Here is a 25,049-nt window from a genome sequence, read left to right as displayed (position 1 = left end):
TGGAATTCTTTAAAAACTTAAATTTTTCTCATCTAGTTAAAATAGCTGATTTAGCATAGTAAAAGGAAATACTCTTACCTTTAAATAAGTAAATAAATAAATAAGTTCCACACCTTTTGGAAAACCCTCAAAAATAAAAAATAAAAAACGGAGCCATTGCATGAAAGATTGCTCAGTCTCCAATGACCTCACCAGCATCTGCTTCAATTACCTTCTGAAAACAAAATAACCAAATTACCATTCAGCTTTCTGCTATGCTAGCAAAATTAATCTGGAATGTCCAAATCCATCTGTCTTGTGTTATATAACTTCTAAAACAAACCCATTTCTAGCTTTAACTTCTTGAGTATATGTATCATGATTGCCATTATCAACATAAATATTCTCACATAGGGAGAGTTAACGGAATGATTAGTGACTTAGCTCAAATCATCCATGACAATGATTGGATTTAAATCACTCCACCTATTAAAAAAGGGAGCAATCAATGTTGATTCTATTCTGCTTTGTATAACAGATGTGATCTTGAAAATGTACATGCAAATATATATTCTTGATGGTACTGGGGACTGATCCTAGGGATGTTCTACTACTGAGCTACACCCTCAGCCCTGTTTTATTTTTTATTTTGAAAAATGGTCTCAATAAGTTTTCAAGGCTCCCTTCAAACTTAGATCCTTCTGCCTCAGTCTCCCAAGTACTGGGATTATAGGCATGTACCACACCACCCAGCTGCAAATTCTATTTTTAAAAGCCATTGAATGATTTAGAAATATAGCTTTTGTTTCTTTTTTTTTTACTTTAGAAAAGAATATTTGAAACATAAATAACCCATCTCTATGTCATAATTTCAGAAGATAATATTTTGGTCATCCCGTCTGTCAAATATTCCATAAACATACTAATAAAACCCACTTTGAAATTTTATTGACATACTCTACATTCCCATTGTCTAGGTCTTCTGTATTCACATTTGCATCACCTCACTGTTCTCTGTACCTAAACTATTCTTGTCCCACAGCCGCATTTCTCATTTCAGTTTATGATATCCCCACTTCGATGCCATGTTTGACTCCTCTTCAAATAAAATCAGTTTCATGGTTCTAACAACAATTATTTTTGTTTGTTTGCTCGTTTATTTGTTTTTGTGGTACTGAGGTTGGAACCTGAGGGGGAGCATTCTTTCTCTGAGCTACACCTCCAGCCCTATTTTTTATTCTTCATTTTGAAACAGGGTCTCACTGAGTTGCAAAGGGCCCCCCTAAGTAGCTGAGGCTGTCAGCAAACCAGGACCCTTCTGTCCCAGCCTCCCAAATGCTAGGATTACAAGCTTGTACCATCTCGCCCGGCTTAGTAACAGGTATTTTGAAAATCTTCTTCTCCTTAGGAGGCACAGGAGGATCGAAGCTTTGCAGCCAGCAATATACCAAGGCCCCCTGCAAGTTGGTGAGATCCTGTAAAACATAAAATAGGACTCGGGGTGTAGCTCAGAGGCAGAATGCCCTGTTCAATCTCCAGTGCTACACCAACAAAAGGAAAGAAAATAAATGAAAAGAAAAAAGACCTTTTTATTGCTCTCTAACACTTTGTGCCTCAGCAGCTTGTAGATCCTGTCTTGCTTTGGGAAGAGACCTAGAGGTCCTCAATCAAACTCACTCACCTTCCCTTCCTGCCCCTGAAGTACTCAGATGCGTGCTCCACTTTGTTGACAAGTCTCATTGCTTTTCTTGGTGCTGAATCACATTTGCAAACTATGGACCAGTCTGTGTCTTGCTGGGTCTCCTTGAACCTGGCTCACCATCCATTTCATTATGATTTTATTTATGTATAAGAAGCAAAATGATAAAACAAGTAGGCAAGGCTGGTGCATGTTCACTGCTGTACTATACCACAAAAACACATGTGAAACAGAAGTAGAACCCCAACCACTTTGTTTATGCAAACCACATTTGAAATGGTAAACAAAGGAAAAAGGAAATGTGAATGCTTGATGGGATACTGAATCAGATCACTGCTTTTACAACAGAAGTACCCAAGCCAGGGGATTTCAGCGGTTGAAGCATTCAACCCTAAATATAAGGATAAAAAAAAAAAATAGAAATTCTTGACACATTCCAAAATAAAAGTTCAGGACATTGGTGACTTATTTGCTAGTATGTAGGGATTTTCAAAGTGTTCTCAGTAGATCAGAGATTCTCTAATTTGCTCTAAAGTTTCTAAGAATGGCTCTGTAATAAAACAGAAGACACCAGTTTATCCTTATACATATTAAATCATTTTATTATTTAGATCAGTGATTCCCACATATATTGAAGAACCATAAAGTTCAATAAAATTAAACTCAACATATCTTAAAGTACAATACAGAATGCTGATTAAGAGTGTGGGCTGCACTGAGCATAGTGGTGCTTGATTGTAATCGTAGCATTTGGGAGGTGGAGACCGGAGGATCCGGGTTCTTGAACAACCTCAGCTACTTAGAGGCCCCTTGCAACTCAGTAAGACTCTGTTTCAAAAATAAGGAATAAAACAAAATTAGGGCTGCAGGTGTTGCTCAGAGGTAGAATGTTCCAGGGTAACACCCCCAGTACCAAGAAAGAAAGAAAGGAAGGAAGGAAGGAAGGAAGGAAGGAAGGAAGGAAGGAAGGGCTGTCAGGTGAGGCACACCTAGGCTGAGACTTCATCTGCTACTACATAATAATGTGCCCTTAGGCAAGTTATACATCTACAGGTTTGATATCTATATCAATAATTAGGATGATAACAGGAACTACTTCAAGGGAGTAATTATGAGATTACATGAGAATGCAAATCAGTCTGTTAAACAGTAAAAACTCAACCAATGTTAACTATCATCCACAGTCAAAGACTGGTAGGTACAAGGAATGGGGATAGATTCTGGAAGAAACACAAAAGAGATCAGGGTGTGGTGAGGCACACCTGTAATCCCGGTACTTGGGAGACTGAGACGAAAGGATCACAGATTTGAGGCCAGGCTCAGCAACTTAATAAGATCCTGTTTTAAAATAAAAATATAAAAGAGGCTGGGAATGGAGCTCAGAAGCAGAGTGTCCCTGGGGGTTCAACCCTCTTTACCAAAATGATGATAATGATGATGATGATGATGATGATGATGATGATGATGATATGATGATGATGATATAAAAATAATAATATAAAAATAGCCCAAACAAATAACAAAAAATAAGGCCAAGAATATATGGGTGTTACTGGATTGTATACAGGCAGAATGCATTATAATGATCCCCAAAGAAGGCATCTAAAAAGTGCAGCAATGCCTCTGTGTCTTGTGGCAGGGCCGAACACAACTACTTATGGCATGGGGGATAAATGAAATTGGAAAAGCCTCAAAGGGACAGTGCCACAATGCAAGATGAATTCAACAGAAAGAAGTACACACCACAGCATGAATGGCAAAGGGCAGTTCTTTGTATACAGAAGGCAAAGTTCTGAGGGGGCAAAGTACAAGACAGGTACAGAAAAGTCAAAGTAAGACAAAAGGGTAGGAATGAGTCAGAGGGTGTCCAAACTCAAATGCCAGCAAAAAGAAGCTGGGGCACAGAAGTGACATATCTGAACTTTGCCCAGGAATATTAAACTTGGCAAGATATGTGGGAAGATACACAGTTAGAACTTGACTCAGGAGGCTGGGGGTGGAGGATGTTTACTAGAATTTTTAGATGCTAGTGTTTTGGGAATAAGAAAGGAAATGTTCAGCTAAAACATCAACAGCTGAGTTGCAAGTAGGAGCTATAAAGCTTCCATGCTGGGGCCACAGCTTAATTTTCTTTGGCTGAAAAGCCACTGTGCCAACACCAATGAAAGAATACACGTATACTGTAGTTGTGCTGCTTATTTTCTTTATAATAAAAATCCAATAGACTAGATGGATTAAACCACTAATATTTATTTCTCACAGTTCCAGAGACTGGGAAGTCTGAGGCCTAAGTACTGACCAAATTGGTTCCTGCAGAGGGCCCTCTTCCTGATTAACAGATAGACACGTGCTTGCTGTGTCCTCATCCCATGATACAGTGAAAAAGATCGTCTCTCTGTGTCTCTTCTTATAAGGGCACTAATTCTATCATAATGGTTTCACTCTTATGACCTACTGACCTTCCAAAGGCCCACCCTCCAAATAGCACCACAGGAGAGAATTAGGGTTTCAATATATGAATTTGGAGGGGGGCATTCAAAGCCACACTAGCTTTTTTTTTTTTTTTTTTTGGTGGTACTGGGGTTCCTGGAAACCCTTTACCTTTGGGCTACACTTCCAGACCTATTTTTTTTTTATACTTTTTATTTTGAAAACAGGGTCTCTTAAGCCAGCGCAACTGAGTTCAAACCTGCACGATCCTCCTGTCTCCGCCTCCAAAGCACGGGAATTACAAATGTGCACCACCACGCCTGGCTCACACTAGAATTTTTAAGCCCAGGAGGAGTTCAATTGAGTCCTAGCCAACTATCAACTTTAAAAAGAGGCGTATTGCCGGGTGTGGTGGTGCACGCTTGTAATCCCAGCATTCGGGAGGCTGAGACCAGAGGCTCATGGTTCACGGATAGCCTCAGTTACTTAGTGAGGCCCTGTGCTACTTAGTGAGACCCTGTTTCAAAATAAAGAGTAAAAAATAGAGCAGGGGGTGTAGCTTGGAGGTCAAATGCCCCTGGGTTCCATCCCCAAACCCGCAAAATAAATAAATAAATAAATAAATAAATAAATAAATAAATAAATAAATAAATATAAAACGAGGTGTATTGGGTGTGCGCAGCTTAAGTCACTTTTTTTCCTTTTGGATTCTGTGCCTTTTTAACAGGTCATACTAAAGGCTGTGACTAGACTATGTTTCTGGAAAAACTTCAGGGGATATATAAACTCCCTAAAATTTACACATAATATGTGTTTATTCTCATTTAGTCTTTATTTGTCACTTAGAAAGCATGGGTTTATATGAAACTTCATTCATGGTTTCACTTTATTGTTTTCAGTGCTGAAGGTCACACCCAGGGCCTTGAGTATGTGCTCTACTATTGAGCTACATCCCTAGACCCCTTGCTTTTCTTATAAGAAATGGTAACTGGGCCAGACTGTCCTTGAATTCATGACCCTCCTTCCTGAGGCTCCTGAATCACTGGGACTACAGGTATGCACCACCACACCTGGCTCATTAGAACTTATTTGTTAAAGTATTTTTCTAAAGACTATATATTTTAGTATATTCAATCCTTTCAACAACCTTATAATATAGGTACTATTATTATATCCACTTTAGAGAAAAGAAAACCATATCCAAGGGTTCACAGCCAGTTAACAGTTCTATGGAGAAGAAACTTGCAGGAAGCCCAAAAACAAAAGTTGCCCAAGGTTCATCCAGACAGTGGTTCCACTTGGAGGTGTTGTTAGGTAACTCTTTATTAGTCTGGTTCCAGGATTTGGAATGTCCAGATCAGTCTGGGATTTTCAAGTTGAACAGAAATACACTTGTCATTAATCCTGAAAGTAGTTTACTAGGAACTCATGTCACTGTACTGTGGGAAAGTATATTTATAGAAAAGGTACTTTTTGCATGCCTGCATCAATGGGCTAATGGATATCAGATGAATAATTTTCAAGGAGACTCAGTTTTCAATGATGAATAATATCCTCACTCCAATTATGATTACTACCAAAGTATCTTTTAAAACAATGCGTCATTTTTTATAATGATACCCAGGGGAAAAAAGTAATTTTAAATTGTGATTCAATATGTATATACTTGTAAACAAAATTTTTTACAAATTTTGTTTGTAAACAAAATTTTCCTGAATCATTATTTATTCTGACTACATATAACACTCTGATATTGTCTACTTCAGTCTGGATTAACAAGCCATTCTTGGGAGGCTGAGACAGGAGGATCGCCCAGGTTCAAAGCCAGCCTCAGATACTTAGTAAGGCCCTGTGAAACTCAGTAAGACCCTGTTTCAAAATAAAGAATAAAAAATAGGGCTGGGGGTGTAGCTCGGAGGTAGAATGCCCCTGGGTTCCATCCTCAGTACCAAAAAAAAAAAAAAAAGAGAGAGACAGGAGTGGTGGCACACACCTGTAATCCCAGCACTTGGGAGGCAGAGGCAGGAGATCACAGGTTCAAGGCTAGCCTCAGCAATGTAGCAAGACTCTCAGCAACCCAGAGAGATCTTATTTTAAAAGAAAAATGAAATAGGGCTGTGAATGTAGCCTAGAGGTAGAATTACTTCTTCGTTCAACCTTCCAATCCTACAAAAAAAATCAATAAGTAAAAAGCAAGCATGAGTCTATTAAAGGCTTTTTCAGCCATTTTTTTAATCTCTAGAAAAAAAAAAAAGCTAATGTTTCCTGGAAACATTAGCAGATCAAACTTGATCAGGAATATTTTTCACAGTAATAAAAAATAAGAAGCATGTAAAGGTTCCTTTAAGAGTTTCCTGGTCTGAACTCAACCAAGAAGATAGGAAACGTAAGCTTTAAACAACATTGCATCTCACACAAGAATTTAATTGAAAATTAGCAATATTGTCAAATAAAGCGCTAGAAGCTTTTTCATAGGATGGCTTTAAAAAAATTCCTTAATCTTTTCAAGATTAACAAAACTGATAAGTACTGAAATATTTGTGATAAAAATTAAGACTGACAGACTGCTTACCTTCTGCATTAAAGACAATGTCATGAATATCGTTTAAATTGGTCATCAAACATGTGATACTTGTTATATGCCAACCACTACTTAACAGGCACAGTGAAGGAGCACTGAACCATTGCAGAGTCCCCACCTGCCAGATGGGAGCAGATTGACTGTAAACACAGAAAAAAAGCAAGAGCCATGGAGTGCATGCTACAAAGTGTTCTTAGGAAGAGCATGGATCGTAACAGGCGTATGACACAACACAGCAGTAAGCAAGGCTGGCTCTTTGAAAATGAATGTAGCCTAGAGGTAGCCTTTACTGTGGATTCCAGTAAAGGAAACTAAAACATTACCCTTTAAAAACCCATACACAATTTTTTCTAATTATCATATTATTATGCTAACACCATGTTCTAATCCACCTTTTATACAAAGTAAAAATTAATGCTATGTGCAAGGTAAACTTGAGACAAGATGGAATAAAGAAAAACAGAGATACAGACATAGTAGAAGGCGGCTCAGGGCTTAGACTAAGGGTAAGTGTAAGTGTAGGGTTAAGTTCAGGAATCAGATTAAATAATAAGTGATTTGGGCAAGTTGTTTAACTTCCTGCACAACAGATTCATCATCTGAATTTCTATCCACTCATAGAATAATGGGCATTCAACCTCCAAGCTACACCCCCTGCACTATTTTTTATTCTTTATTTTGAATTAGGGTCTCACTAAGTTGCGCAGGGCCTCACTAAGTAGCTGAGGCTGTCCGCGAACAGAGATCCTCCAATCTCATCCTCCCAAATGCTGGGATTATAACTGTGCGCCACCACGCCTGGCTTTACTCATAGGATAATTGAGGAAAAAGTAGGAGAGTGCTTGTGAAAGCACTTTGTGAAGTACCAACACATTCTATCGTTACTACCTTTTGTTAAAAACCAGTAGGCATGTTGAAAATGATAGAAGAAAAATGACAAATATCAAGAAAGTATAGAGATGACATTGGCCAAGTACTTACAACTATTGTATTTGCTTCTCATGTATCCACACAATTAAAGCCTGTGATGCAACTAAATATCAGATTCCAATAACCTGTAAATAATTTATTCTCAAAATTCAGACAAACTAAGGGTAGCACATCTTTGATGGCCCTAGCTAGCAGAAACAAACCATCTACAAATTGTTACCTAAAGAAAGAGTAAGAGTTCACATGGCAACACCCTATCCACCTGGTATATTCTTTCTTGGCACAGGTACACCATAGAGAGAGATCTCTTTCCTAGGGTTCAATGTTTGCCTCTGTGGGGCTGGAGAAGAGAGGACCCCTATGTCCTCACCTACTGCGGCAGCACGGCCAGACAGACTCTTCCAGGCGATGTCTTCCATTGGATCTTAGGCTTTGTAGTCAACCAAGAAAGCAAAGGGAGGCTTTCTGTCAAATATATTTCTGCATTCACTTCTATTATAGGCAGCTACTCTTTTTACATAAGATGTGATTTTAGCAAAGTACACTGCTGATTTGCAAAGCACAGGCTTATGCAGGTGGAATGTCCAGACTCCATGTTCCCTACTGCTGTGGTTGAAATTACCAATATTACAGACAGATAAAGTTAACATGACATGTAGTATGGATGTCTCCAGGTTATTAGCAAGTTGCTTTTGCAAAAGTCACTTATAAGTTACATGTTCAGAACCCAGGATCCATTTCTTCAAATCAGTTTACAGTGGTGGAAATCAATGTTAAGCTGACAGGCCTGCCCCGAGAAATCTTCTGGAGCCACACACTGTGAGCAGCAGCAGGCCAGATAACCTGTGCCCTACAGGACCTGTTCTGCCACAAAGGTGCCACATGACTTTAAAGAGAACTGCACCTCTGGACAGGGAAGGACAGAGCTGGGCTCAAATCCTGCATTGCTGCCTACCTGCTGTGTAACCTCACTGAGGTTATCAACACCTTTCAATCTAAATTTCTACAGTGGTGAAGTCAGATTTGGGGATGAAAATGTGTACTTATCAGATGTTTTGTTTGAAGATACTCTAGATCATAGTTTTCATATCAAGGCATGCATACAGAGCATAATACTCAGATCAAGCCCTGGGATAAGATGTAGATTACAGCTGAAGGTAACCAGCCCAGGGCTCTAGTCACCTAAATCTCTGCCTGGGCTCAATCTACTCCAGGGATGATCAGGTTCCAATCTCTAGCACTTGACCACCAGACACATAGTATATTAAGAAACATTGTGGTAGCTGGGAGTGGTGGCTCATGCTTGTAATCCCAGTACTTGAGAGGCTGAGCTAGAAGGGTCACCGTTTTAAGGCCAGTACACAGTAAATTAGAAGACCATGCTTCAAAATAAAAAGTTAAAAAAAAATTGACTGAGGTATAACTCAAGGCAGAATGCCCCTGAGTCCAATGCTCAGTACCCAAAAGAAACACCTTGGTGAGGTTCTGATTACCAATTAACATATATAAAATGCCCTGGTTTAGACCAACACATGATTGATACTTTTGCCTCCTGGGATTAATGTTCAAGTGTTAAATAAATAGGTGCTATAGATTTCCCAAGGCCCTTTGGCCTATATAATTCTATTTCATGATATTCCAGTACTTACCTGTGCACATAACAAAGTATCTTTGAGAAACTATATGATTCCCATTTATTGTACTTTCTCTTTCTTTCCTAATCTGAATGCTCCAGGGATAGGGTGGGGTGTCAAGATGCTGATGGAGTGAGCCAGGCGTGGTGATGCACAATTGTAATCCCAGTACTTGGGAGGCTGAGACAGGAGAATCGCAGGTTCTCAGCCAGCCTTAGCTATTTAGTGAGACCCTGTTGCAAAATAAAGAATACTTAGGATGGAGTATAGCTCAGAGGTAGAATGCCTCTGGGTTAAATCCCCAGTACTGCAAACAAACAAACAAATAAACAAGGTGAGGATGGAGTAATGACACATGTGCTGGTAGGTAGGCATAGAAGAAAGGTCAGGGATGTACAATTACTAAAGGGATTTTTGAGACTTCACAGTGCCAGGTCCTTCTCATGCCTTCACAGCCATCTTGGTTTTCATTTTGTTTGGATGAGAAAGCTACACAGTTTACTATGCATGCTTAATGAGAAGTGAGTTCAAATACCAGTTTCTAGATTGTTCTTCCTGAAAAAGGGATGAAGGACCAGCTGCCCAGCTCCGGCCCTCCTTGATGTACCCCTTTTGGGCTACTTTCCTATTCTGACTGAGGTGCTTCCTTCTTTAAAACCATCTTAGAAAAGGGTTGTTACCAGTCACCTGTAACAACTGAAGAAACATAGGATAAAGGAAGTTTATAAATTATTTTCAAACATCAGGTGTTCTGCTGGTGAGTGGGAGAGTCCAGGGCAGGAGCTGGGGACAGCAGTGGGGAAGTGTCAGAGCAATGGGGATGGGAGATGAGACATGAGTCTTCACCCCACATCCTTTATCACTGCAGCTGAGGACAGAGGTGGCAGAGACCATACTGCTGGCTCTGAAGGGGGAGGGTAAGAGAAGAGAGCAGATGGGAGGGGCAGTTCTGCTTTTCCTGATAAACAAGAGCCAGCCAGTCTAGGGAAGAGGGATCTACATGAACAGCATGTGATCTGCTCAAGAGTCCTAATCAGTCAGGGTCTACTCCCAGGCCCACCCAGGCCTTATCAAAGGTGAAAAGGAAACCTCCCAAGAAATACTACTTTGAGTTAATTATAAATACATTGCTGAAGTGCTCGATTAACCCCTGATCCTGAAAAATGTGCTTTAGAACAACTTTCTTTTTTTTTAAATTGGTGCACTGTATTCATACATCATAGTAGGATACATACTTTTGTAGACATACATGCACACTTTTCCCAGTCAGCCCCCACCCAATCCCCACCCCATTCTCTCCCTATCCCTCCCTCCCATGCTTGGCTTAGTAGTTGACATCTAGTATTATGGCAATTTATCTAAAATTAAAAATGATAATTTCACATAATAGTTTCATTTGTCTGATACCAAGCTTTTGATGACTTAAAGATAACATTTCAATATTTCTTTTTGCTTTCTTTCTTACCAGAGAATATTTTTTTTTCTATTTTTTAGGTGAAACTATCATATATTTATATATTTATTTTTCAGAAAAAAATCTATCCTAATATGGGATATGGACTCTAGGTACCCCAAACGATCTTGAAAAAGAACAAAGCTAGAAGATATATATTTTCTGATTTCAAACCATATAAAGCTACAATAATTGAAACAGTGTAGTACTGTTCTAAAGGCAGATATATAAACCATTGGAGTTAAATAAAAGCCTAGAGCTAAATTCTTCCCTATATTGTCAAGTTATTTTTGACAAGGTTTCCACGAACATTTGGTGGTGGAAATATTAATCTTTTAACTAAATATTGTTAAAAAATTATAATTACATGGAAAAGAATAAAATTGGACCCTTACCTAATCCCATATACAAATATTAACTCAAAATAGATAATAGACCTAAATATAAATCTTAAGACTATGGGGTGCTCACCCAGTAACAGTGTGTATGCTTAGTATGAAGCCCTGGGCTCAATTCCCAGCACCAACACACACACATACACACACACACACACACACACACACACGCACGCACACACTCCCACAGAAGGACCTACTACATGAAAATCATTGAAGCCAAATAATGTCAAGTAAGTGTAGAAGGAAGATCCCTGTTTGGCACTAGTAAAAAGATATACCTGCATTATATATAAAGATATACCTGCATTATAACTATAAAAAGAGATTAGCAGAGACCCTAATAAATTAGTGGTCACCCTAGAAAATAGTATACTTTTACAAAGTACAAACAGTATAACTTGTTCCAATAATTTAGTTTTTCATTCGGTTTTGAAAAAGGGGATTCATACACACACACATACACACATATAATATACTAATTTCTGTGTGTGTGTGTGTGTGTGTGTGTGTGTGTGTGTGTTACTGGGGATTGAACCTAAAGGCATTCCATCTCCAAGCTACACATCCAGCCTGATTTTTTTTTACTGTTTTTGTTTTGAAACAGGGTCTCACGTAGTTGCAGAGGGCCTCACTATATAAGTGAGGGTGGCCATGAACCTGAAATCTTCCTGTTTAATCCTCCCAAGTCCTGGGATTACAAGCGTGCACTACCCCACCTAGCTTTACTATTTTGTATATACAAATTCTTTACAAAAGTATGGGGAAAGGTCAGATGAGTCATTCAACTTGGAAGGAACAACTATGATGAAACTACACCGAAGCTCCTGAAAATCAGTGGGCCACGTGAGGAGACCCTGAAAACGCACCAAGATTTATCTAGAATAAATCTAATACTAACACTAATTTATCCTTCAATTAGAATTACACAGGTACATTTCAAGATACATTATAAAAAAGAAAAATTAGGGAGTCCTCAAATGACTAAAGCTAACCCAAAATTATTAAAATAAGTTCTTTTAAACTCAACTTTGTTTTACTGTAAAATTGGTGATGATGGTCGGAAATTGTCAACGAAGGAGGTGTGGTGAAGAATTATTGACCAAACAGTCATACAATGTTTATGAAACCACATGATAAGATAGCACAAAAAGGAAATGCTGCCTATTTAACTACTCAGGAGGTGTTATAGTTTGGATCTAGAATGTTTCCTAAAAGCTCATGTGTTGTAGACTTGGCCCCAGTGCAGCGATGTCCACAGATGGGGCTCAAAGGAAGTGAGTGGGTCATGAGGACTCTACCCCTATCCGTGGAGTAATCCATTTGATGGACTAGTAATCTGAATGTACTACTTAGAGGAGGTATACACTACAGACAGGTGGCACAGGGTTGGAGTAGTTCACCAAGGGCATGCCCTTAGGGACTGAATCTTGTCCCTAGACCCTTCTTCTGTCTCTGTCTCATTGCCAGCTGCCACGAGCTGAGTAGCCTTCTTCTACCACGCACCTTCAGCCATCAAGCTCTGCCTGACCTCAGGCCCAGAGCAATAGAGCCAGCCAACCACGGTCTGAAACAGCCCAAACACATTTATCCTTCTCTGAGTTGTTTTTCTCAGTTATTTATCATAGCAATGAAAAGCTGAGTAACACAGGAAGAAAAGGGGAAGGAAAAAGAAGGGAAACAGCTTTAAAAGAAGTTTTAGGATATCAGATGCACAACTATGATAGCAGGAAGAAGGCCAGGGTTAATATTCCTTTTTATTTTCCTCTGAACATTAGTGGAAATTTGTGTAAGGTGGTATAATGTACTTTAGAGCAAATTGTGATTGCATCAACTTGACTTACCCTGGGCCTGACATTCTCTAGAAATCTTGCTTGGACTGCCCTTAAGTAAAATGATCAAGAAAAATCTACTCTTTGTGGTCAGAAATTGGCTCTCTCGTAGGTTCCATTTATGCCTCTTTATGATAATTCCAGTTTCATTAAAAGACATTTGAAAAGATCTATGACTCTGACTTTTTTTTTTTTTTTGGTAGTACTGGGAATGGAACCCAGGGGGATTCTACCTCCGAGCTATATCCCCAACCCTATTTTTTATTCTTCATTTTGAAACAGGGTCTCACTAATTTGCGGAGGGCCTCACTAAAGTAGCTGAGGCTGGCTGCGAACCACAATCTTCCTATCTCAGCCTCCTGGATGCCTGGATTACAAGCGTGTGCCACCATGCCCTGCTTTGGCTCTGTTTTTTATTGTGACTCTTTATGTTGTTTTATTTTTCTTATGCCTTGAATAGTCTGACCGTTTCTGGCTTCCAATGTAGAGCTAAACTATAGATTTGTCTGTCACTCATTCTTTCTCTCACTCGCTTATTTCCTAGTGACAAATCCTTTTGCAGGATGGTTTTAATTTTTTTTTTTTTTTTTTTTTTTTTTTTTTTTTTTTTTTGGTGGTACTGGGGGTGGAACCCAGAGGCTTTCTACCTCCGGGCTATGCTCCCAGACCTATTTTATATTTTATTTAGAAAAAGGGTCTCACTAAGTTGCTGAGAACCTCACCAAGTAGCTGAGGCTGGCTTTGAACCTGTGCAATCCTCCTGTCTCAGCCTCCCAAGCGCTGGGATTATAAGCGTGTGCCACCACGCCCGGCTTTGCAGGATGGTTTTAAGAGAATCATGATTTTTTTGCTCTTGTACTGCTGTTCTTATGCTCCCAAGGTCACACTTAAGCATTTGGGGATGTGTTTTTCTTTTCACTGTTAAGAGTATTTTTCAGCAAAAGTCATAGTAAGCATAGCAGATAAATTTTACATTTCTGAGCTGAAAAAAACTACACTGTTTTTCCAGAAGTTTTAATTTATATTCATACTTAAGGGGCTCCCCTCACTCTACACTTAGAAAGAAGAGGTTAATATTGAGCAGATTGTTAATGAACTGCCAGTAACCATGAAACATTTAGAAAAAAAAGTAAAATCCTTCAGAACTTAGGGCTAGACAAAGAAATATACTTGACACCAAAAGCACAATTAATAAATAATAATTGATAAATTAAACCATATAAAAATTCAACTTTCGCTCTGCAAAAGACCCTATTAAGAGAATGATTATGTGAGGCTATAATGCACCAATGAAAAAAAAGAGACAGATAGACAGACAGACAGACAGACAGGCAGACACTAGGGGAAAATATTGGCAACCCACATATCTGAGAAAGAACTAACACCTAGAACTCTCAAAATTAAAAAATAAAAAACCAAACAAGTCTACTAGAAAATAGGCAAAAGACAGGAAAAGAAATCTCACTGAAAAAAATATTCCAACAGTTAATGAACACATAAAACAATATTTAACTTTATTTACCATTTAAGGAAATATAAATCAAAACCACAATGAGATATCACTATCTACACTTATCCTAATGGTTAAGATACAAAACAGTGACATCACCAAATATCTATAATTTAATAACAACTCAGAGGACATGAATATCAAATAGTACAAACATTCTGGAAGAAATTATGAAAGTTTCTTACAAAACTAAACATATATTTACCATGTAACCCAGCAATTATACTCTTGGGCATTTATCCCAAAGAAATGGAAACTTTCTATTCACACAAAAACTTACACACGGATGATCCTAAGCAGCTTTGTTTGTAAAGCCCCAAATGGAAACAATCCAAATGTTATTCAGTAGAAGAATGACTAACAAGCTAGAATACATCCAGACTGCAAAGTACTGCTGAGCAATATAAAGGAATACACGATTGGTACATGCAGGGGACTTGCAGAGTGAAGAACCTAAATGCTAAAGGATAGACACGATTCCATTTATGTAATACTCTTGAACTGACAGATGAAAGAGACAAATTGAAAACATACTAGTAGCTGTTGGATGTGACAGGTGGAGGGAGGTGAGCATGGCTACAAAAGGGAAGCTTGTAGGTCCATTTTATGGAACTATTCTATTCTGTTATGGTAACATACAGATCTATACGTGTGACAAAATTGCCTAGAACTAAACATGTACAAATGTGCACAGAGAATGCATGTAATCCTGGTAAAATCTAAGTAGAGCTGGTGGACTGTATCAACATCAATTTTCTAGATATGGTGCTAGGCCTGTTTTGCAAGATGTTACCACTGGGGGGAACTTAAGGAAGGACCCTGGGTATCTCTCCAATATTCCTTACAACTGCATGTGAATCTACAATTATCTAAAAACAAAGCTGTACAGTTCTTATTTATTCTAAATGCCCCATCACTCCAATATGTCTTCTATAATATGACTGAATTATTTTCTCCTCAACCTCGATAGTCTCTGTAGTTTAAATAGTGGAAAACATTTCAGTACAGTGAGCAGTTTAACTCTCGCTTTCCCCAAGCACTTATTTATGGTTCATTATTCCCAATTGGCACCTGACCATTGGAAACAGTGTTTGTATACTGATTCTTATGCTGCATATTATAGACAAAATTCTTACTTTCTGAGTCTTAGTTGCCTCGTGGGTGAAAGTGGGGGGGGGCAAAGTAACTATGTCATAGGTTTATTTTGAAGATGGATACAATAATAAACACTTATACGTAGTACATCCTTCAAATAGTTCCTTCCCATTAACAACTTAAAATCCAGCTTGATTTCTGGATAAATACATCAACCAAAAACTATGGTTTTAGTTCCAAGGCTTATATTTAGAAAACAGGAAATGTATCTTTAATGAGCATAGATTGCGGGTTGGGAAGTGAGGCTAAATTCAGTTCTTAAGAATTTCAATTTAGGAAACCATAATGATAGTTTTAAGTCTATGTTCTCTGATTCTGAGAGCATGCCAGCTTCCAAAATGATTTATAAATGCTTAGCATATTATTCATTTTATTAGGATCATTGAGTGAGACAGCCATACAGATGTTTAAACCTATAAATAGCAGCTAATCTTCATACACTAGATTACCTCTATTCAGAAAGCAAGAAATGTATCTGTATGAGACAAGATAGAGCCTTAAAATGACACTGACTCCAGTGATACCATTACACTCATTTCATCTACCTACAAAAATACTATTAAGTAATAAACTCCACAAGGTGGTAAGCATTGAATGTGACATAATTTGTAGTTATAACCCAGCCAATGAAACTGCAGAACAGCAGGAGCTATGCATATGGATTTAAAATTCAAAGCAGGTTGCTAAACATGAGAGTCAGAGCAATGTGAGGTCAGCTAGATTGTCTGATCACCTTCAGCCTGAAAGAATTGCAAAAGGACAGAAAAAGAAGAAGCAATTGTTATTCCTCTAGTATTAATTTTGAAAGGACAGAGTAAGCATATATAACTTCTGCTGCTTGCTTGCTCTGTTTAACAGTCAGAGGACACAAAATGCCCAGTAATACTTGAGGACAAAGTTCCCTCAAGTATATTTTTAAAGCACTGATATAATTTTGCAAAATGAATGCTTACCGAGCAAAATAACTTTGTTTCCGTTCCTTCTTTTCTTCCTTGGTATCCATCATGCACAGCCAAAAGTGCAAAATACTTGAAAAACTTCTTCTTTTTAATCAGTGAATCATAGCCCTGCAATAAAAATAATAAAGTAAATATAAATTAAGAAGTTTATAATAGTCAATATAAAGAATAAAGCAGTCGAGCACCATGGCCCAAAACAAGTGAAGGATAAACTTTAACCAGGGAAACACGGTCACATGAGCCAAATACAAAATGCAAATGCTCACGGAGGAGAAACACACACACACACACACACACACACACACACACACACACACACTACAATTAGAATGGAGATTAAGCCACAAGGCAAAATGCTGGTGGGAAACCCAACCAAAGCACTTTCTTCATTAAGTAGCAATTAGAAGGTGCCAAAAGAAAAACCTTCAATGAACTTTGGAAGACTGGAGGCTATCTCTGCAAATGCTAATTATTTTTTCTTTAAAGACTGACCTCTCATCACTTTTTCCAAATTATTAATAATGAATAGGCTTCAAAGATAATTACATAAAATGGCTCACACCGAGGTGTTTTACAAGAATGTTCTTTCTTTGACAATAAAAATAACTTTGGCACTCTATTTTATTTTCAGCAACATGCCAGCAAGTACACCCCACTTGAGCAAATGTGGAAATGAAAGTACAAAGCTTCAGGAAGTTATTCTTCAGAATGGCTTCAAACAGTTGCCTCTGCTTCTCCCCGATCCCTGACACCCTCAATCCATGCTTGCCGGCAGTGGTGTAAACCTTATAATGAAAGGGTGTCTCCAGATCAATCATCCTTAAATGCCACTTTCATCATGCAAGCCCCCTGCTTAAACATTTCCAATGTCTACTTTTTGCCTGCTTCCCTAATCTGAATTTTCTGTAGAGCATTAACACTCCTGAAACCTGCCTTTTCACCTTGAAATGAACATTTGTCCATCAGTCAAATTTAAGTGTAAAAAAGCAAAGTACATTCATGCATCAAAATTATTTATTCATTTCAACTCAATAAACTATTTAATTCACAATGCGTAGTACATGAAAGGTACCATGATAAGTCCCAGAGTTCAAGGATAAATGAGGCATGGTATTTGTTTTAATGGAATTTACTGTCTGGTGGGAGAGACACAGGATTCCAAGACAATGAGATATAAACTATCAGGGAGGAGGATAGAGCCTGTAGGAAGAACATTTAAATAGCTCAGTGAGGCCATTCCACAATGTACACATTTAATAATATCATGTTAAACATTATAAAAACACACATTTTCATCAATAGAAAACATTTTTTTTCTAAAAACAAAAAAGACACTTAAGCTTTATGCAGGGCTCAGCTGGGCCCTCTTCAAACACACCAAGATTATAAGTATGGGTTTCTCAAGTAAGTATTCAGAGAAGCAGGCCTATCTGGAATAAAAGCAAGAAAATGCAATAGTTGCCAGATTCTCTGGGGTCAAGTGTGAAACAGAGTAACAGTGGGAACTGACGGTGAAGACCTGGGAAAGATTAGGGTCAGAGAAGACCTTGTATCCCATACTAAGGAGCTTGAGTTTAATCCTTGCTGTGCACCAGGTGCTGCACACCCCTTCACTGCACCTGCTAGGCATCACGAAATGATCATTTTGAACCCCATGGCAGCACTTGCAGCAGCCATTACCAAGTGGATCAGAGTCAGTTTATGAGATAAAACCAATATTTCATCCCAGATGCACATGAAAAGAAGCGGTCAAAGCGTATGAATGAGGGAATGTGGCAGAATCACACAATAGAGGTAGATGATGGACCTGAGGAATTAAGAGGGTGAAATAGACTCATTAGAAAGAAATTACAATTTAACTAGTTGAGAGGGGAGGACTTGACACTAAGCAGTAATTAATCCAGAAAGAGGGAGAATGAATTGAAGAAATGCTTAGGAACAAATGAGTTAAGATTTGATGACTCAATACAGAATACAAGATAATAAAGGAAGAACTGAAGAATATTCTCTAGATTATGTTTCAGGGACCAGGACTGTTATGACAGCAAAGATATGTTACAACGCACTTTGAAGGCAGCCTCTGAGTGACATTTGAGAACAGGAGATGAGAGATCAATTTTTTCCATGTTGTCTTCAAGGTGCCTGTGGATAGTCATCTAGGGACATTCACCAGAGAGCTGATTACATGGAAAGCACCACTGGGCAGTGAGCACTAGAGAAGAAAAAGAATTACAAATGACCAGAATATGGTTGTAGTTAGCAAAATAGAAAAGAAAAGAAATAACAACAATAAGATGATGAGATCACCCTGGAAGCTTGACAGCTATGCACAAAATCCTGTATGGAAACAATGGGTGTATCCCTGTGTCCCTGACATGGGATCAGCTCTCGAGGAGCTACTCACCCAGTAGGGAAAACAAAACACAGGAAATAACTAACTATAGGGTAGTAACTAGAACATGCAAAGTTCAATTTTGATTGAGGTGATAAAATAGACCTTGCAAGGAGGTTAGGATTTCGATAATCTAAGGAAGGAGATATGGAGGTCCAGAGGAACAGAATTTAGGCAAAAGGATGGAAGTTAAAAGAGCAAGACAGGTGGGGCGTGGTGGCGCAGCCTTGTAATCCCAGCATTCGGGAGGCTGAGACCTGAGGATTGCGGTTCGTGGCCAGCCTCAGCTACTTAATGAGGCCCTCCATAACTTAGTGAGACCCTGCTTCAAAATTTAAAAATAATAAAAAGAAATTAGGGAAGGGGATGTAGCTCGGAGGTCGAATGCCCCTGGGTTCAATGCTCAGATCTGCATTAAAAAAAAAAAAAAGACAAGACACATCCAGGTAAGAAATACTGAGTGACTGCCAGGTAAAGAAAGAAAATCAAACTTGATGCTTGCCTACCATGTCATTTATTTGAACATATCACCCATATTATCTCTCTTAATCATTATAACTATACAATGATTCAGCTCTCTTCATTTTCATTAATCTAAAGCTAGAAAATGGCTTAATTTCTCTAATTCCGCAGCACTAACTGTAGTGAGCAAGGAATTCAAACCCAAACTACTGTGTACTTTCAGTGTTGTTCAGTTACCTCTGAGCCAGAAAGCAACTGGACATGAACTAGAAAAAGTAGTGTCGAATCTACAATGTTAGTGCCTCAATGTAGATTCTGCGGGCTAAGACAAAGGGAGCTAAAACCTCCAATAGAACTATATCAGTGGAGTAGTCAGAGTCGAAGCCATATTCCAATGAGATAAAGTAGTTAATATTCAAGAATCTGGAGCAAGGCATGGTGGTTCACACTTGCAATCCCAGTACTCATGAGGGTACGACAAGAAATTGCCGATTTGCAGCTAGCCTCTGTAACTGGTTGAGATACTGTTTCAAAATAAAAAATAAATTTGGGAGTCTAAGACAGGAGGATCACGGTTTGTGGCCAACCTAAGGTACTTAGTGAGGTCCTTTGCAACTCAGTGAGACCCTGTTTCAAAATAAAGAATAAAAAATAGGGCTAGGAGTGTAGCTCGGAGGTAGAATTCCCCCTCAGTTCAATCCCCAGTGCCACACCAAAAAAAAAAAAAAAAGGAAAAATGAATTTGGGTGATAAAAGAAAGAAGAAAAAGAAAAGATGGAGGCTGAGTACATTGTCAACTGGTCTCCTGAACTCTGTCCATTTATCCTGCTCTCTACCCAAGCTTGAGGTAACCTTGTTATCCTCTTTCTCCTGGCCAGATCGATCACAAGGTCTAATCCTGCTTTTTAGCCTTCCCTGACCACTGGTGTGCCCTTCTCTCTCTGTTTCAGGAGCTTCCTTCACATGTTACCTATGGGAGTGTATCATGTAAGAAGCCTCCTCAGCTCCAAACTCTTAAGTTGCCTTCAAGTCAATCACCACCATGTTTCACACTTCCCTGACACTTCCCTAAATACCTGGCATTAATGTAGGCAGAAAATCCACAAAAAAGTTAAGCAAAGTGTTAGATTAATTTAGAATTAGGGATAGCATCAATTATAAGGCAGATCAATATATATCCAAAAATTTCTCCCAATTAAAATTTGTCCAAATTAAGAATTTTTTAGGATGGGGGATATAGACTCATGCCAGCCTCCCTCAGTGACCTGACAGGAATAAAATCCCAGGCTTTATGCACTGCACTGAGCCAGGTGGTTTAGTTTAAAGTTCCTCTCCTGCATGCCATACACATGTAATGATCTCTATTTAGTTTCTCCTCGTGAATAAAAGTGAAGTCATAACAACCTAATTGGAAAATTTTTATATTGCAAGCTGAGCCAGAAGCTAATATTTGATGCCAGCAGAAAACTATTGACAAAAATAAGCAAAAGAAAAAAGGATTAAATGATCCAAGAACTGACATCTGGTGGTGCCTCTGTATCTATTTAGGACTAATAAGGCTTTTTTTATTTTTTCAATATTCTATTAGAAAAATAAAATGTATTAATCTTCCATTTCTTTAATGTTTCTGTGCATATTTTAATTCCTTAAGCAAAAAAGATGCAGTCCTTTCTGCTCTAAGCACACATCAGCACATTAACCAGAAAGAGGTAGGAAATGGATGGTATAAAAATGATTTGCACAGGGACCATACAGCAGCCTTCATGCTTCAGTGAAGAACCAAAGCTCCTTAAATCAACCTCTAATGGGAGCTACATTCTCCACTGTAAGTGGTTATAATGGGATTCTTAAGAGCCCTGCGTTCATTTCATGTTGACTTTTCCACACATCAATACACTCCAGACTCATCCAAACACTGACTTACAGGAGTCTTCTACATTTACGGTGTATTGAAAACCAAAAAGAATCTTATGAAGGAACACAGGATGGATCTTCAGCCAAAAAAGATTTCTTTTTGCAATCTTAAGTCAGGATATCTGATTTAAACCCAAATTTAGTTCATTATTCAAAATCAACGACACACAGAAAACCCTGACCTCATAAGAGCTGTGTTTAAACAAACCTTTTATTATTATTATTATTATTACTAGTAAAATGTTCCCTATTTGAGAATATGGCACCATCTAAAGAGGATTTTAGAATAGAAATGGCACAAAACCACATCAAACCAATGTGAGCTACACAGCACAACGTGGCTTTCTGGATTCACATCTAACAGACTGTAGCTCCCAGAACGTGCAGGCTGAGCCAGTCATGACTAATCAACGAGGCCCATCAACTGTTTTCCCAACAACATGTTTCCTAACACACAAATGAAATAATGACACAAACATGCATTGTGCTTGATTTCACTGAGCTTTGGCCACTTAAGAAACAGATCAAAACGTACTGTTCTCTGCAGGCATTTCCTCCTAGAAAATACCTAGGGATACAGGACAGGTGCTCTGTCTCTCTCAAATCCCCATGGTCATCTAAACAAAGAAAGGGTATTCAAATTTCAGTGTAACCCAGGATCAGAAATTTGAATACTTTAACAAGAAACCTGGAAAGAAAGGCATAGAACCAGAAACAAACATGTGCCATAAACCTGTAAGGGAGATGAAGTACCAGAAAGCAATGCCCCAAAGTAAATGAATGTATATAACAACAACAAAACAACAACAAAATGTAAAGGCAAGAGAGAGCTGCGGTTAGATCTGAAGCAAGGGATGATCAAGTAAAGGTTATCAATCTGCCACTTAGGAAAATGGGAGATGGTCTCTAGAGAACAAATGAAAGAGAATCTTGTCCACTCATAGTCCATTTTTCTCAGCCCAGAGAGTTTAAATTTGGCCTGGAAAGAATGAAGCGAACAGACTGTCAGTGTTCTCTTCCCTAAGATAAGTGAAAAAACTTTATTAAAGCTCTTAGCTACTCAAAGTGAAGATCCTTCTCTGGGCTAGGTAGATCATTTACAAGTTCTAAGAAGAGGATATGCAAACAAGATGTCTACAATGTAGAAATCAGGAATAAGTTATTGTAAAAGGTCTGGAAACATGCCATATTAAAAACCAGTAGATGTGTTTTAATGTTAAACATGTTAGAAAGGGAATTGTGCAAACATCACAAGGATCCCCAGGAAACTTGAGAAATGACCATTTGTGCAAACATCACAAGGATCCCCAGGAAACTTGAGAAATGACCATTAAATGCAAGTTAGTAAAGACTTGGTATAGAAATCGGGGAATCCTGAGACCCAGAATATTCCCAGGAAACCATTCAGCAGAACAACAAAGTGGATTCCTTACTGAAGCATCTACCATTGTCCAAGTATTCTGGTGCAGATACAAAAAGGAAGGCAGCATTCCTTAGCTAAGAAGTTCAAAAGAAACAACTGGTTGCACCCATTAGTTGGTAAAAAGAGAAGTGGTGCATGCTCTGGTGTGGGGAGGCACAAAGAGGCAGCTCCTGACCCCACCTCCACGGGAAGGAGTGTCGGGAAACACTGGAGGCAAAGACAGAGCTGGGCTCTTCAGGCACTGTCAGAATGAGGATGTACAAACCAGGGAGGGGAACGTGTGGTGCTCAGGGAATCCTGAGTGGTCTCGTATGGCTGGAGTGCAGGGCTGGTGGAGGAGAGGACCTGGAAGGGATGAGGCCCAGTTAAATTACACTACCAAATTCTCATCTTTGACATAGTTATATTCTAGGAGATTAGAAAAATGAGGCAAACACAGTATAACTGCACTTAAAAGGCATTTGATCTGGTTCTCTTGATCTGTTTATGGATAAAATGGAGAATGTGGACTGCGTGTGTGGGTGGATGTTTTCATGACCAGACAAATGAAAGAAAATCATTGAGCCACTGTACCAGGAGGTATGTGCTGGTCATCTTAATAACCTCAACAGAGAGCTGGAAGCTGACCTCAACCTCTGACCTGCAGGGAGGATGTTAACAAGTGTAATATTCTGGGGTTTTTTTGGTTTTTATTTTTGTTTTTTCGATTGTTTTTTTTGTTTTGTTTTGTTTTGTTTTGGTGGTACTGGGGATGGAACCCAGGGGCCTTCTACCTCCGGGCTATACTCCCAGACCTATTTTATATTTTATTTGGAAACAGGGTCTCTTAAGCCAGCTGAGGCTGGCTTCTGAACCTGTGTGATCCTCCTATCTCCGTTTCCCAAGCGCGGGGATTACAAGCGTGTGCCACCACGCCAGGCTGTAGTATTCCTTTTTAGGCCCTGTTCTTGCCAGTAAATCTACCACTGACTTGAGTGAAAATATAGTTGCTTCATTATCATTTAAGATAATGAACATACTGGATGATAATTTACCCATGTGAATCTTGGGTTCTACTGGTGAGGTGCTAAGGAGTAATAGCACAAATGTTAGCCCAAGTGAATTATGATTTATGGTTTTAGATTCATACACCCAGTGATGTGACTCCGTGATATATCTTCCCTCTACCCAAAAAAGCACTAACATAATAATTCCAGAATAAAAAAAGTAGGATAGTTTGTCCTATGCTATTGGGGATTAGAATGTATCGGGATTTCTGCATTTATCTCTGGGTCTCATACTATGAAAGAAACATAGATTGATAAGAATAACCAGAATAGCTAAATGACACAATACTAAAATTTAAGAATATTACTCAAGGGAATTAATGGGGTTTAGCCTGCAAAGAGTACCTGGGATCAAAACATAACTGTTTTTAAATATCTGGGGCTTGTCAGATTTTCAATGAGTATACTGCAGGACCAGGCATTAGAGAAGAAGGGAGAGAGGCAATGGCTTAGTAAAAGAATTGCCTTACCAATAGATGCTAAAAGCTGCCTGTTGATAGAGTGGTTTTCTAATCTCCAAGAGTGATTTAGCAAAAGTTGAGTGACCATTTCTTGTGATTGCTATAAGATGTAGCTCTCAGCCTTATCAAAAACAATGGCCTCATCTAGCTGCACGCTTGTAATCCCCGCACTTGGGAGGTGGAGACAGGAGGATCGTGCAGGTTCAAAGCCAGCCTCTTTGGGTTAAGAGACCCTGTTTCCAAATAAAAATATAAAATTGGGGTCTGGGAGTGTAGCCCGGAGATAGAAGGGCTCCATCCCTAGTACCACCAAATAAAAAAAACCAATGCCCTCATCTAAATAAATAAATAAATGAATATTTTATCACATGCCCTTTATAATACTGAAATACAATTTGTGACATAACCTACTTACACACCTAATTTTATAAAAATCAGTATGATGCCCAAAGGAAAGTAACTGGTAACTAGTATTTCAATAGATAAATTCTCAGGTTTTAAAAATTAACACAATTTCAAAAAGAATATAACAAATATTTATAATAAATATAGTCTCAGACTCAAGTTCATTAAAAGACACAATGAAGTACCCAGATGCTTGTACCTGCTTAAACAGGACAAGTTTAAATAAAGAAGAAAAAAAAAAATCAGACACCATTTTGCTATGTGTAAGAATTACAGCAAACGAAAGAGCTGCAGTGAAGTGAAGAGATGGGTGGTGGGGAAACCAGAGCGGGGGACTTGGAACACTGCAATAATAAAAATCAGTGCTATAAGTAATAACCAAACATGTA

At 38.6% G+C, this 25,049-nt stretch overlaps 1 protein-coding gene across 3 annotated transcripts in view; it reads right to left on the bottom strand.

The window, feature by feature from the left end:
- The window catches only part of NCOA7 (nuclear receptor coactivator 7), a gene marked incomplete at its 5' end in the record, with an annotated part of 136,793 nt that extends 120,189 nt beyond the window's left edge, over window positions 1-16,604 (bottom strand). For 2 of the 3 annotated variants that reach the window (XM_080700628.1, XM_080700629.1), the window contains one exon: window positions 16,552-16,601. In XM_080700628.1, the coding sequence (XP_080556754.1) occupies window positions 16,552-16,601 (50 nt within the window). Of the gene's footprint in view, window positions 1-16,551 lie in introns of all 3 variants that reach the window. The other variant, XM_080700627.1, reaches the window with a different exon arrangement.
- Window positions 16,605-25,049: the final 8,445 nt, after the last annotated feature.

Source organism: Muscardinus avellanarius (genome assembly GCF_963383645.1).
Source record: "Muscardinus avellanarius genome assembly, chromosome: 8".
In the NCBI taxonomy this organism is placed as follows: Eukaryota; Metazoa; Chordata; class Mammalia; order Rodentia; family Gliridae; genus Muscardinus; species Muscardinus avellanarius.
Note: the sequence above shows the minus strand (reverse complement) of the source record. Positions and strands in the feature narration are given on the sequence as shown.